Raw genomic sequence first — 13181 nt, 5'->3', positions numbered from 1 at the left:
GAGACTGGTCACATACTCATGGTAGGAGTTGGAGCTGAAGACCAGTTCTCAGTTGATGCGTGTTCTCTGGGTAGACTTAAAAGTTTTTCCCTCTTCCCTCAGTATTAATAAATGTGTTGGTTTTAGCGCTTCTAGACAATATTTGGTGGTCAGCAAGAACTAAGTACATCAGAAAATGTCACAGAGTTACTTTCTAAATTTTTCTTGTGTTGTCAGCCAGAAGAAACTTCCTGGCTTTGTTTATATAAAGAAACATTTGGAAGATCAACTCTTTACCATGAAGTTAATAGGAACTTTCCTTGTCAGAAAGCTTTTGAAAACTAAAAATTTTGAAAGGAACTCTTTTTGTCCAAGTTTTTACTAGTTAGATACTGGAAGCTGGTGCCTCATGCTCTTTCCAGCTTGCCTGGATCTTTTAATCTAATTAAAGTATATGTTGTATGTCAGGTGATAAATAGGTTAGTGTAAAGGGGATTTATTTTAGTTATTATAACCATTTCTGCCAACATTCCTTCATATAGAAGTGTCGAAAAAATGGAGGCTTGCTATTAATCCCCAAGCTGGAGTGACATTCAAGAAGGGAGTGTATGTGTGCGCGCAAAAAAGGCAAACAAAGTGCTCTTGATACTTTGGGTCACATCTGCAGATTTACACCTACGTAGCTATTTTATGGAAAGAAGTTGGTCAAACAACTAGTTCAACTAAAAGAATAAGCTTAAAAGAAAAACAAAAAAGGTACAACTGTACATCCAGATTTAGCCAAATACTTAAATCTGTAATGAAGTAGCCAAAGACCTGGTGTAACAAAGTAACATTTTTTTTTCTGCTGGACAAGTTTCCTGACCCACCCTAAAACTACTATGGTTTTGTTGACTTAGCTGTCAGCAGGATAGTTCCCCAGTTTCATGAACTATGCAATTACATAGGGCAAAAGAGTGGACTCTGAATGGCTGCAAGCAAAGGGCTGAGGAGCCTTCTACTTTTAGCAATAGCCACAACTTAATTTTGGTCCTGAAAAAATTTTATAGCTATGTCAGTTAACAGTTACTTTGCTTTTCCACATGTGAGATCTGTACTCAGAGATGAAGGGTTGTAGAACAGCAATTAGTGGCAGTGTAGACTTTACTCTCTTGAGAGTTTCTCACTTGAGAATTTCAAGGAACTGAAAATGTGCATATTAATACTTGTCAAAATTTTCTTTGAACTATTCTGACCCTCAACAGTTAAATTATTATGTGTCTAAGTCAAGACTTAGCTCCTTAAAAGAAATGATAACTCTCAGTAGTTATCGTAATTAAGAAAGGGAACTAGAAGTTTCTAGCTATGTATTTTTTTGGGGGGGGGCATGTGTGGGATTTTTTTTCTTTTTTAGAGAGGAACAAACTGTTGTTTCCTGATTGCTATATTGTCATACGGAAATACTGATAGTTAAGGATTTTCAACTTCATTGAAGTCAGAGATTTGAATAAAACTAACTAGTTTCCACAGGTTCTTGCCTTTACTTTTACGAAGTGCATAAAGCAATAAAATATGATGTAGATCACAGAATCGTAGCACTCGCAAGCATATTAGATATTTTTTTAAACTGCCAGTATTTGCGATTCTATTTTTAGAACCTTCTGTCTGAAAAATTGCATAAGCTCGCTTTAGAGGACCTATGATATTTTTAAATTATCATTCTGTTAAGGAGGCTTTTGCTTTGAGCGTAACAATTACTGTTCATCTGCTTAGCTAGTTTTCTTTACTCCTGTCTTCTTTTTTTATAACTTACAAAATTGTTTGGTTTAGTCTATAAAAAAAACAACACGATGATTACTTATCAAGTGTATATTGCATTATGCTAGTTACAGGCAAGCATACAAAGCTTTGGATCTTTTTCTGAGATTGCTTTATAAAATATTAATTTTAAATGTCATAATTTTCCAAAGCAGAAGTTTCTTTTGCATACTTGGTACTAATATTAGGACTTTTACTTTTTTATGACCTTGTTCCTGGTGAATTACCAATACCATTTGAATACTATTGGTAGTATTCCAATATACTACTACTACTTATGATAAATAGTAAGAACAAAAGGGAAAGGCTCTTCTTTCTGTATGTACAAATCAAACTAAATACTGCAAGTGTTCAAATACTACTTCTTCCTAAAAATGTGTGAATTAAATTCTTTCATCCATTCACTGAAAGGTTGTACTACCACATTACCCATTTGTGATAACTATTTGAAGTTACTATTTTATTTACTAAACTGCTTTTCATTTCGTGTCCTCAGAAGTCATAATGATTTGGTTCTGTTACAAACGTGTCCTAATTCTGCTGGGTGCGGGGAAGGTGGACTGTGTTGAGCATAAAAATCATTTGTTTCTACTAGGCTTGAGTTTCTGAAGAAGCTAATGATGTTCACCTGGTTTGGATTCTGATGTGAAAATAACAAATCTTATTTTGCAGCTTGTTACACTGCTAGGTTGCTCTCTGCCGTATTGCTTTTTCTGATATAAATAGCCTTCACCATAGGATTGCTATTCAGTTTATAGATTTTGTTTTCAGCTAGACAGTTGAGAAACTCAAGAAGATACCCTGACCAGAGGCTTTCTTGTGTTACAGTGTGAAGCTTATGAGCAAGTGCCATAACTATAAGACAGTAGTTTCTCCCTTTCTATGAGTATGTTCTGTAATTGCATAAAACTAGCTTATAAAAAGAGGTGAGCATTTTTCATTTCATGCAAACCTTTTGAATCTTTTCTTAGAGAGAAGATGATGAAGAAATGCAAGCCTTAAAAGAAAAATTGAAGTACTGGCAAAGGCTGCGCCATGATCTTGAAAGAGCGCGTTTGTTGATTGAACTTATACGTAAGCGTGAAAAATTAAAAAGAGAACAGGTAAATGAAGTGCCTTTCAATCTGGTGAAACTTTCTGAAGGAAAGATAGTTTAAGTATTCTCACACACAGTTTTTGCAATAGAAAGATTGCAGTGTTTGTTTTTTAATCCTTATGTTGGATCAAGAAACAAACACGCATGCGTGCACTCACCCAAACTGTTTTGAGATACATAGAATTGTCATAGAATCATAGAACAGTTTGGGATGGAAGGGACCTTTAAATGTCATCTAGTCCACTCCTCTACAGTAAACAGGGAGATCTTCAACTAGATCATGTTGCTCAGAGCCCCTTCCAACCTGACCTTGAATGTTTCCAGGGATGGGGCACCTACCACCTCTCTGGGCAACCTGGGCCACTGTTTCACCACCCTCATTGTAAAAAATTTCTACCTTCTATCTGGTCTAAATCCTTCCCTCTTTTCATTTAAAACTATTATTCCTTGTCTTATCACAACAGGTCCTGCAAGTTTTAGTTGGTCCCTATCTTTCTTATAAGCCCCCTTTAAGTACTGGAAGGGTGCAATAAGATCTCCCCAGAGCCCTCTCTTCTCCAGGCGGAACAACCTCAAGTCTCTCAGCCTGTCCTCATAGCAGAGGTGTTCCATCCTACTGATCATTTTTGTGGCCCTCCTCTGGACCCGCTCAAACAAATCCATGTCTTTCCTGTACTGAGGGCTCCAGAGCTGAACGCAGTACTCCAGGAGAGGTCTCACGAGAGTGGAGCAGAGGGGCAGAATCACCTCCCTTGACCTGCTAGCCATGTTTCTTTTGGTGGAGCCCAGGATGCGGTTGGTTTTCTGGGCTGCGAGGATGCGTTATTTGCTCATGTCCAGCTTTTCATCCACCAGTACCCCCAAGTCCTTCTACTCAGGGCTGCTCTCAATCCCCAGTCTGTATTGATGCTGCAGGTTGCCCTGACCCACATGAAGGGCCTTGCACTTGGCCTTGTTGAACCTCACGAGGTTCACATGGTCCCACTTCTCAAGACTGTCCAGGTCCTTCTGGATGGTGTCCCATCCCTCAGACACGTCAACTGCATCACTCAGCTTGGTGTCATCTGCAAACTTGCTTAGGGTGCACTCAATCCCACTGTCTGTGTCATTGATGAAGATGTTGAACAGTAGTGGTCCCAAAACGGACCCCTGAGGGGCACCACAATGTCAATGACATTGAGCCATTGACAACTACCCTTTGGATGTGACCATCCAACCATCCTCATCCACCAAACAGTCCACCCATCAAATCTGTATCTCTCCAGTTAAGAGAGAAGGATGTTGTGGGGCACGTGTCAAACGCCTTAAGAGAACTCCAGATAAATGACATCCATAGCTCTTCCCTTGTCCACTGAGGTAGTCACTCCATCATAGAAGGCCACTAGGTTGGTCAGGCAGGACCTGCCCTTGGTGAAGCCATGCTGGCTGTCTCAAATCACCTCCCTGTTCTCCATGTACCTTGGCATAGCTTCTAGGAGGATCTGTCCCGTGATCTTCCCAGGCACAGAGGTGAGGCTGACAGGTCGGTAGTTCCCAGGGTCCTCCTTTCAATCCTTTATAAAAAATGGGTGCCACGGTTCCCTTTTTCCAGTCACCAGGGACTTCACCTGTCTGCCATGACTTTTCAAATCTTATGGAGAGTGGTTTGGCAACTACATCAGCCATTTCTCTACTGACTCTGGGATGCATCTCATCAGGTCCCATAGACTGCTGTATGTTCAGGTTCCCCAGGTGGTCACAAACTTGATCTTCTCTTACAGTGGGAGGGACTTTGCTCACCTGTTCATGACTATTCTTCAGGGGCAGCTCTTCACACTCTATCGATTTCTTGACATAGAGGGCAATGCCTCTGCCCCTCCTTTCTCGCCTGTCCCTTCTGAACAGCCTGGAGCCCTCAATAGCTGCACTCCAGTCATGGGATTCGTCCCACCAGGTTTCAGTAGTGGCAATTAGGTCATAGCCTTCTAGCAGCACGGTGGCTTCCGGCTTCTCCGGTTTGTTGCCCACACTGTGTGCATTGGTGTAGAGAAATTATTTAACAAGTCATTCTGTTGGACTTGCAAAGACACTTGGTTTCTGAAGAACTGTAGAAAATTTGATCTCATCAGGTTTTCCCAATACATGTGCCTATATTGAGGAGTACTTTTATTCTTGTCACAAAAAAAAAAAAAGCTGCATCTAAGTCTACAACATTCTAGAGTTAACATTGCTGGAAGGTTTGAGGAAGCAATAATGCAGAAAGATAATGTTTGATATAAAAACTGTGAAAGCAAAACATTTGTGCATATGGGTCTTTAATTGTCCTTATTTGTAAAAAATACATTCCATTTTTACTTTTTGCAAGCTGTGAACGTTCATTGCAAGCAAATAGTTTGTAATTATTGAGTACTTTCTGGAGTTCCATGCATCATTCCTGTACATTCACATATCATTTGCTATGCACATGTATTGTGTATTATTATTTATACACATTTTATGTGCGTGTTTGTGTGTGTACACTTTGTGTATGTGTTTATATATATATACACACCATGAATGTGTCATAAGAATTTATTTTTGCCGTAACAAGAAAGTTTGAATGTTGATAATTCTTTAAATGGCCTGAAAATAAAACTATAGAGGGGTTGTAATATTGTGAAAAATAATGACAATTCTGAAGGGCGATTGAGTATTTGAAGATGTTCTTGAATCTGTTTTTTTAGATTATTTTCTTGGAATTTACACAGAACATTGTCTTTAAAATTACTCTTTGTTTTGGTTTTGTGTAGCCTGTAAATATTGATCAGATTCTCTTTTTACACTTTAAATGTGGTGCTACAACTAAAATGTAATTTTAAACAGGTTACCTTTAAATTCTTTTTCTTATTTTCGCACTGTTAACAAAATATGAAGCTGTACTTCCTAACACCTTTCGAAAGCAAAGGAGTACAGTTAAAAAGTGGAACAAAGTTCATTTATAGATAAAATATAAATTTGTGTTCTGAGAAGCTAGAGTTGAAGTTGAGTCTACAATGAAGGGATGAGAATGTTTTTTTGGGTTTTGGGTTTTTTTTGTTTGGGTTTTTTTTTTTTACAAAGTCATCTGGTGAAAATGTATGTCAGATAAATGCCGACTGATGATATTGAAGGTAGCGTTGAACTCAGTTAACTAAAGTATATTTATATTGTTTCATATATTAAGTACTTTACTATTGCTGCAAAACAACTTACTTGAAAACAGTATGTTAATGAAGAATGCATAGTTTGATAATTACTGCTTCTTTAGGTCAAGATTGAGCAGGTTGCTATGGAACTTCAGCTTACTCCATTCACTGTACTTCTGCGATCAGTTCTGGATCAGCTGCAGGAAAAGGATTCTGCTCGTATATTTGCTCAGCCAGTGAACCTTAAAGAGGTATGTTTTAAGCTGTATTTCCTTATGTTTAGGTATAGCTTGATGGCACTTACGTACAAGAAACAAATCATTGCATGTGGAGTTGGGAACAGTGTTACCTTTTAATCTCTATTCTGATAGTTTGCGTTATGAGTTATGACTAACTGCTATGAAAGTCTGTTTATGCTCATATACCGAAGTAATTTCTGGGAAATACTTGTATAGAGTGACAGGAATACGTATTGGTTATTTGTGATAAGATTGTTTGATAAAGAAGACTTGAAGGGTGTCTTAAAAAAGTGTGGATACTGTCTTCTTACTTGGAGGTGAAATTCCTTTTCATTCACTGGGAAACTAGGTAGACTTAGAGTGTACGTGTGTGTATGTGTGCATACGTACATAGAAAACACATTTATACATGTGTGTAAATAACATGTAGACGTGTGTGTGTGTATATACACGTGCATATACTACATACATGTGTATGTGTTGTACATACATATAAATACGTACATTTATAAATATGTGTATACATAAATACATGTATAATATGTACATAAAAACACAGAATTCTAAAAACATGTAGTTTCAGCATCTGTTGGTAGAGCTCCAGCTTCTTACCAAAGATGCAGAATGCTGTAATACGTAAACTTCTGTTTGCAGTATCAAGATGTGCAACTCTATGTTTGAAGTTACTGATTTGAGGTGTTAGAACAATATGTTAAAATGTAAGTCAGTTAATAGGTAATGTTACTTTGTCTGTAAAAAGATAATTTTACCCATTTGTGTTTTAAATATTTATTCAAAGGTTCCAGACTATTTGGATCATATTAAGCATCCTATGGATTTCTCTACCATGCGAAAACGGTTAGATGCTCAAGGCTATAAAAACCTCAGTGAGTTTGAAGAAGACTTCAATCTTATAATAGATAACTGTATGAAATACAATGCAAAAGATACAATATTCTATAGAGCTGCAGTGCGGTTAAGAGATCAAGGAGGTGTAGTTCTCAGGCAAGCTAGGCGAGATGCTGAAGGAATCGGTTATAATAATGAAACTGGAATGCACTTACCTGAACGGCCTAAACTTGAGTCACCTCAGCCTTTCTCTTGGGAAGATGGTAAGATGTTTTTGGATTATTTTTAAAAGTTGCTTTCTTCATTACACACAGTGTGTACGTTCCATACAGATGTTTAAAATAGTTGCTGTTCAGTTTACCGACTAGATTTCCTCACCCCCCATTAAAAACATTGCTAGAAAGGTTGAAGCATTTCTGTACTGCTAGATCTGTTCTGAGAAAATAATGTTATCCAGATTCTGTTTTTGACAATGCCAGAGCCTAATTTAGCAACATACATGTAAAAGGCTTTTAAATTGCGTGCTTTCTTTCACAAGAATGTGTATGCTTATAAGTCATGGAAAATGACTACCAGTGTGCATAAGTTTAAGCACATTCATAAGTAACCTACTGAATTAAAAAATCAAGCCCTTTTATAATACTGGAAAGTATTGTAGTACTGGAAATTAAAATGATTTCTTTTGACATACATATCAGTTTTCTGAGGCTTTGGCAGTAAAGGAGAATAATTAACATGTTTCTCTTATAACCACAATCTTGCCCTTCTCTGACAAGAAGGAAATTATCTGTTAGGGTGGGAAGGATTAATTATGTCTTCCTTCTGACCTTTTAATTCTTTGCGCTACTATTTCGTTTTCTTGAGGAAAGTGCTGATCAAGAAGAATAATAATTATATAGTAGGAATTGGTTTCAACATTTCTTCACTGGTAACGGTGAAGCTACTAAGACTCTACTCTTAAGTAGCTTTTTTATGGCTTTTTTAATTCTGTCAAGTGATTATTTTTTTTTAATGTATATTTTTTCCCCCTCCTGCTGGTATTATAATTAATATTCAGGGAAAGGCTAACATATTTTCAATTATACGTATTTTGACTTCAGTGGATAGGTTACTGAATCCTGCAAACAGAGCGCATATGTCCTTGGAAGAACAGCTGAGAGAGTTACTAGAAAAACTTGATCTCACCTGTGCAATGAAATCCAGTGGGTCAAGGAGCAAAAGAGCAAAGCTGTTAAAGAAAGAAATCAGCATTATTCGCAACAAACTAAGTCAGCAACACAACCAAGCTCCTCAAATAGAATCAGGTATTGGAAGTTTTGAAGAAGAAGGTGCAGCATTAGAACAAGATGGAGAAGAAGAAGGTAAGATTTTAAACCATGTTTAAATCAGTCCTATTCTGGACCTCATCAGTCAGGTACTTTATCATGTGAATTAAAGAGTGTAATAAATGAATATTATATTTAATTTTTAAATGGACAAATAACCACTTAATCACAACAGAGATTTTACATATATGAGAATGATCTATTTAAACAAAACCTCCCTCTTACTATTTTTCACAGTAGCAAGTTTTTTTTTAGGTGCTAAGAAATGAAAGTACAATCAATCTCATATGAAAAGGAATTGGAAATGCCTGAGTGGAAAACATCTTTGTACTTTCAGAAATCCACTCAAATACCAAAATATGTATTAGGGATCATGTGAGCCTAGATCAGTGGTGCTGAAAACTCTGGCCGTTGTTCTGTCTCTTGTAGCTCTTTTTTATTCTCTACTCCAGATTCTGGGGAGGGTGGAGTAGGTTTGGGGTTTTGTCTTTCTTTTTTAGAATAAAGCTAACTACTGATAGGACTTAACAAATTTCAAGTTGTAGCATCAAGTCAGCCATATATAACCAGCTCTTCCTCTTGTGCTTCTCTTCCTCCTCAAAACATTGGTCTCGGAACGGCATCTGCCCTTGGCTAATTCCCATTGATTTCAATGAGAGCAATGTACTAGAAAGACCTAACTTCCTATTTCAGTTGAATATCGTATTTACTTTTTTAGCTTTTAAATCAGTTGCTGGGGTCTTTATTGCTCATTTCTAGAAGATGCAAAGAAAATCCTGTCTCTTAAAAAAAAAAAAAAAAAAGTTCTATTGAGTTTTTTTTCAATCAGCTGTTCTCTAAAAAGCTAACCTATTTTCCTTTAGGAGAGTTAAGAGACATTTCATTTTTAATAACTGTATTGAATGGGACGAGGAAAGAGCTCAAGGGAAAGTGGAAGCATGATAATAAATAAAACAGTTTGTGTCTGGTGCAGCTTGATGCTATCAACATTTTTGAAAAGGGAAGTCAATAAAAATGTTTGTCCTTAACTGCCATTCAAACAGCAACTTGGCGTTTAAACTCTTAGTGTGACTGAGAGAATGCTTTTCAAACATATAACTTGCTTGAGACTTGAAAGACAACAGTAGAAAAAGTGTACGTGAATCAGCATGCTTAACTTGTTCTGAGGCTGTTTTCTTAAAACATTTAATGATTTTTATTTTTTTTTATTATTTTTTTTTTTTAAATCTTCAAGTGATGATGCTAGTGAATATAGTTCTTTAGGAATGTACTTTCTGGCAGATAATGAATACACTAACTTTTTTTATTTGTAGCTTAATATTTTTATGATACAGCCGTTCACTGCAGCTGTTGTGCAAAAAAAAAAAAATCCAAAAGTGAGCAGTAGCTGTTCTCTTACATTTACAGCACACTTTTTGAAAAGGAAAAAAAAAAAAAGCATAATGAAGAGCATGATCCAGAGTTGATTGAAATTGTTGTTTCAATTCTGATCTGGTGAAGAGTAATAGTCATTAGTTCAAGTTTCGATTCTGAAATGGAAGGTACCTAGAGGAGTAAAGAAAACAAATTGCCAAAAAGAAAGATGAGGAAAGGAGTAGAATCCTGTGCCCAGGATCTCTACAGGAGCTGACTTTTAGAAGAGCTGTGAATTAGCCCCTTGCAATTCTGTTTTCAGTTTCTGAGCATGTAAAAAATATGGTACCGGAAAAACCCCGTGAAACTTAGGTTTTAGTGTCTAAATATTTCTCAGGTGTTTTTCTGTGACTAAGTCTTTTTTTTAATATTTTCTAATTAATTTTAAGAAAATCATAATTTGTTCACGAAGAACAGTCACCTTGGACATGCTAAACTACAGGCTTTTTTAATTGATGGTACTTAAATGTGGTTATCTGACTGTAATTTTCATTCTAAATGTCTAATTCTAATACTTGTCTGCCCTCAAAAGATGTGAGCATAGTCACAGTTTATTTTAACAATATGTTTTTAATATGAACTATGCTATTGTTTGATTAAACCTTAAACAATGGGGCAGAGATCTTTCTGCACTTAGAAGTCATGGATTTCCAAGTAAGCATTGCTGAGCCAAAACCAAAACGATATAGAGATAATATTTAATCCACTACAGAAACAGGGTTTAAACCATTGTGTTTTTACACCTTTTTTCAAGTGGCATGGAAAAATAAACTAAATTTTAAAATTTCATGCGATAACATAAATATTGTGTTAGTCTTGTACAGTTACTCTAGAATAAGCATCTTCTCTCTTCTCACTAATTAATATTTTAAAAGATTTTTGGGGGAGCTAGAAAGAAGGTTTTAACATCTTTTTGAGTTCATATTTATGGGTTAGGAAGTCCTTCTACTTGTATTTGGGAATGCTGCAGCACTATATTGTTTATTTTCTTTCCCATCATTTGGGGTGAAAAACTGAAACTAGTTTTATATGCTCACAGTTGTATCTCGGTCTTTTCCCAGTATGGAATTATTGGAATTAACTGGGACATGATCGTGGCTTAAAAAAAAAAAAAAAAAAGAAAAAAAAATGGCAGAGGGTGGTTTTTCTGATTTCTCCTGTCAAGTGTGTATGTGCCAACTAGTGGCTACTCAAGCTGCAAGACTTTGGGATGGGGTAGGTTTTTTCCTCCCCTTTTTTATTTCTTTTTCTTAGATAAAACTTCTAGCCACAGCAAGCAGATTTGCAAATCTTATCTTTCTGTAACTTTATTGACTTTTTAGCTCAGTCTAGCAAATCAGGTTACAAATACCTTTTTTTTTTTTTTAATGCTTACGTGTTAAAATTTGTTTTAGGCAGGTAAGGTGAATATTTGTAAGGTGAAATTGATAAAAATGCATTTTATCAAAAATTCTACTTGAATGGCAGTGTAATTGCATTTAACAGATAATCATCCACCACCCTAGCTTTCTATTTAAAAAAATAGATTTCTTAGTTCTTAGTTAATGAAACTAACATAACTGCATGAGAAGTAAAAAGTATTTATCCAGGTGTGAATTGTTAACACCAACTATAAACACCTACTTTTCTATCCATGTTACCTTCCCAGTATAAAAGTAGGAACTACTAACTAGGACAGACTGTTGCTAGACAAGGTTTGTTTTTAAAATGTTATGCTTTGTTTCCAAACAACAATTTATTTGGTGGGCTGCACATTTATAGTGAGTTTTATAATAGACTTTATAACTACAAGTTTTCAAAAATCACACTCTATTTATAATTTTTTCAGGAGATAAATCTCCCCCTAAACTTGAACCATCAGATGCATTACCTCTTCCTTCAAACTTGGAGACTAATTCAGAACCACCAACCCTCAAACCAGTAGAACTCAATCCAGAGCAGAGTAAGCTTTACAAAAGAGTAAAATTTGATAATGAATTATATAGCACTTCCATTCAGAAAGAAATAAATGGACACACTCCAGAACACTTACTTGACAGTAATCTCAATGAGTCGACTGTTTCTGCTGTAGCTGAGTCATCAACTGATGTAAACAGACGTACATCCATTCTCTTCTGCAAATCGAAAAGTATAAGCCCCCAAAAGTCTGCAAAGAACACTGAAACCCAGCCAACTTCTCCACAGCTAGGGACCAAAACCTTTTTGTCTGTAGTCCTTCCAAGGTTGGAGACACTTCTGCACCCAAGGAAAAGATCAAGGAGTGCATGTGGAGATTCTGAGGTTGATGATGAGTCCCCTGTAAAGCGCTTGGATACAGGTAAATGTTACAAAACTTACTTGAATGGATGCATCTCGAAAGTTAACATACCTGTTAATTTTTTGACATACATGTTAATCTTCAGATTTTAGCATTTGAACAGTTCTTCCTTCCATAACCAGATGTAGTTACAGTTCAGAAAATCACTGATTCATTTTTGTGTTGGCCCTATACAATTAGAGTTAGTGAAACAAGTTTTACTTTTTCACAGTTCTCACTTCAGCAATGGTTTAGCACTTTTCACTTTAGCAAAAGTTTACATGTGTGGGTGGGTGTGGGGGTTTTTTTAGCTGTTTTCTATTTCTTTTTGTTTCAACCAATAGAAATAGTGAATCAGCTGCTTTCTTGGAAATTCACTGTTAAATTATATGGAAACATCATATGTAGTGCCAAAACTAAAACTCTTATAAGGAGGAGCATGGAAAATATATGTTCCATGTATGACCTCATTTTGCTGTAGTGTTACTCCAAGTGTATATTCATGTTTTGAAACGGATGACTGTGTGTGAGGTGCTTTGTATACCCATGTATTTTATGGAAGTGTTTAAAATCCCAAAGTATAATGACATTTCCTGTGTTTCTTTCCTTTAATCTGTGCACTTTAAATAAAGTTGAATAATCTGAGTGTAAGATCATGCTCGTAATGAGACTTCTCTAAAGAACGTTATAAAAAGAAGTTATCTTGATACATTGGTGCAGTACAGCTGAAGACATTAGTTACACGTTTTCTCACCAAACTATAGTTCTATTTATTGGAGAATTTTAAATAAAACCCTCTTTGAGGAAGAACAGCAGCATAAGGCAATTACTTTATATATTTCCTTAATGCTATCCATGGCCATTGCTATGATTTTTATATTACCTTTGAAATAAATAATTCTGTTTCATTGTCATGTTGATAAACTTATACGCAGGTATGAGAAAAACATGTTTTTTTGTGTTATTGAATGAAAGATACAGGAATTTAATTTGAACATTTATGTTGAAGATGTGCTCCAAAAGCTGCTTGTGGTTTTTGTGTTT

At 35.9% G+C, this 13181-nt stretch overlaps 1 protein-coding gene across 2 annotated transcripts in view; it reads left to right on the top strand.

Moving 5' to 3' along the window:
- BRD1 (bromodomain containing 1) overlaps positions 1 to 13181 on the top strand; it is a 61962-nt gene that overhangs the window by 20003 nt on the left and 28778 nt on the right. The window contains exons 3-7 of one of the 2 annotated variants that reach the window (XM_009883644.1): positions 2748 to 2879; positions 6138 to 6266; positions 7054 to 7366; positions 8204 to 8464; positions 12054 to 12158. In XM_009883644.1, the coding sequence (XP_009881946.1) occupies positions 2748 to 2879; positions 6138 to 6266; positions 7054 to 7366; positions 8204 to 8464; positions 12054 to 12158 (940 nt within the window). Of the gene's footprint in view, positions 1 to 2747; positions 2880 to 6137; positions 6267 to 7053; positions 7367 to 8203; positions 8465 to 11669; positions 12159 to 13181 lie in introns of both variants that reach the window. The other variant, XM_009883643.1, reaches the window with a different exon arrangement.

The sequence above is a fragment of the Charadrius vociferus genome, unplaced genomic scaffold (assembly GCF_000708025.1).
Source record: "Charadrius vociferus isolate BGI_N301 unplaced genomic scaffold, ASM70802v2 scaffold43, whole genome shotgun sequence".
In the NCBI taxonomy this organism is placed as follows: Eukaryota; Metazoa; Chordata; class Aves; order Charadriiformes; family Charadriidae; genus Charadrius; species Charadrius vociferus.
The sequence above is the reverse complement of the archived record's forward strand: the minus strand, read 5'-3'. Positions and strand labels throughout refer to the sequence as shown.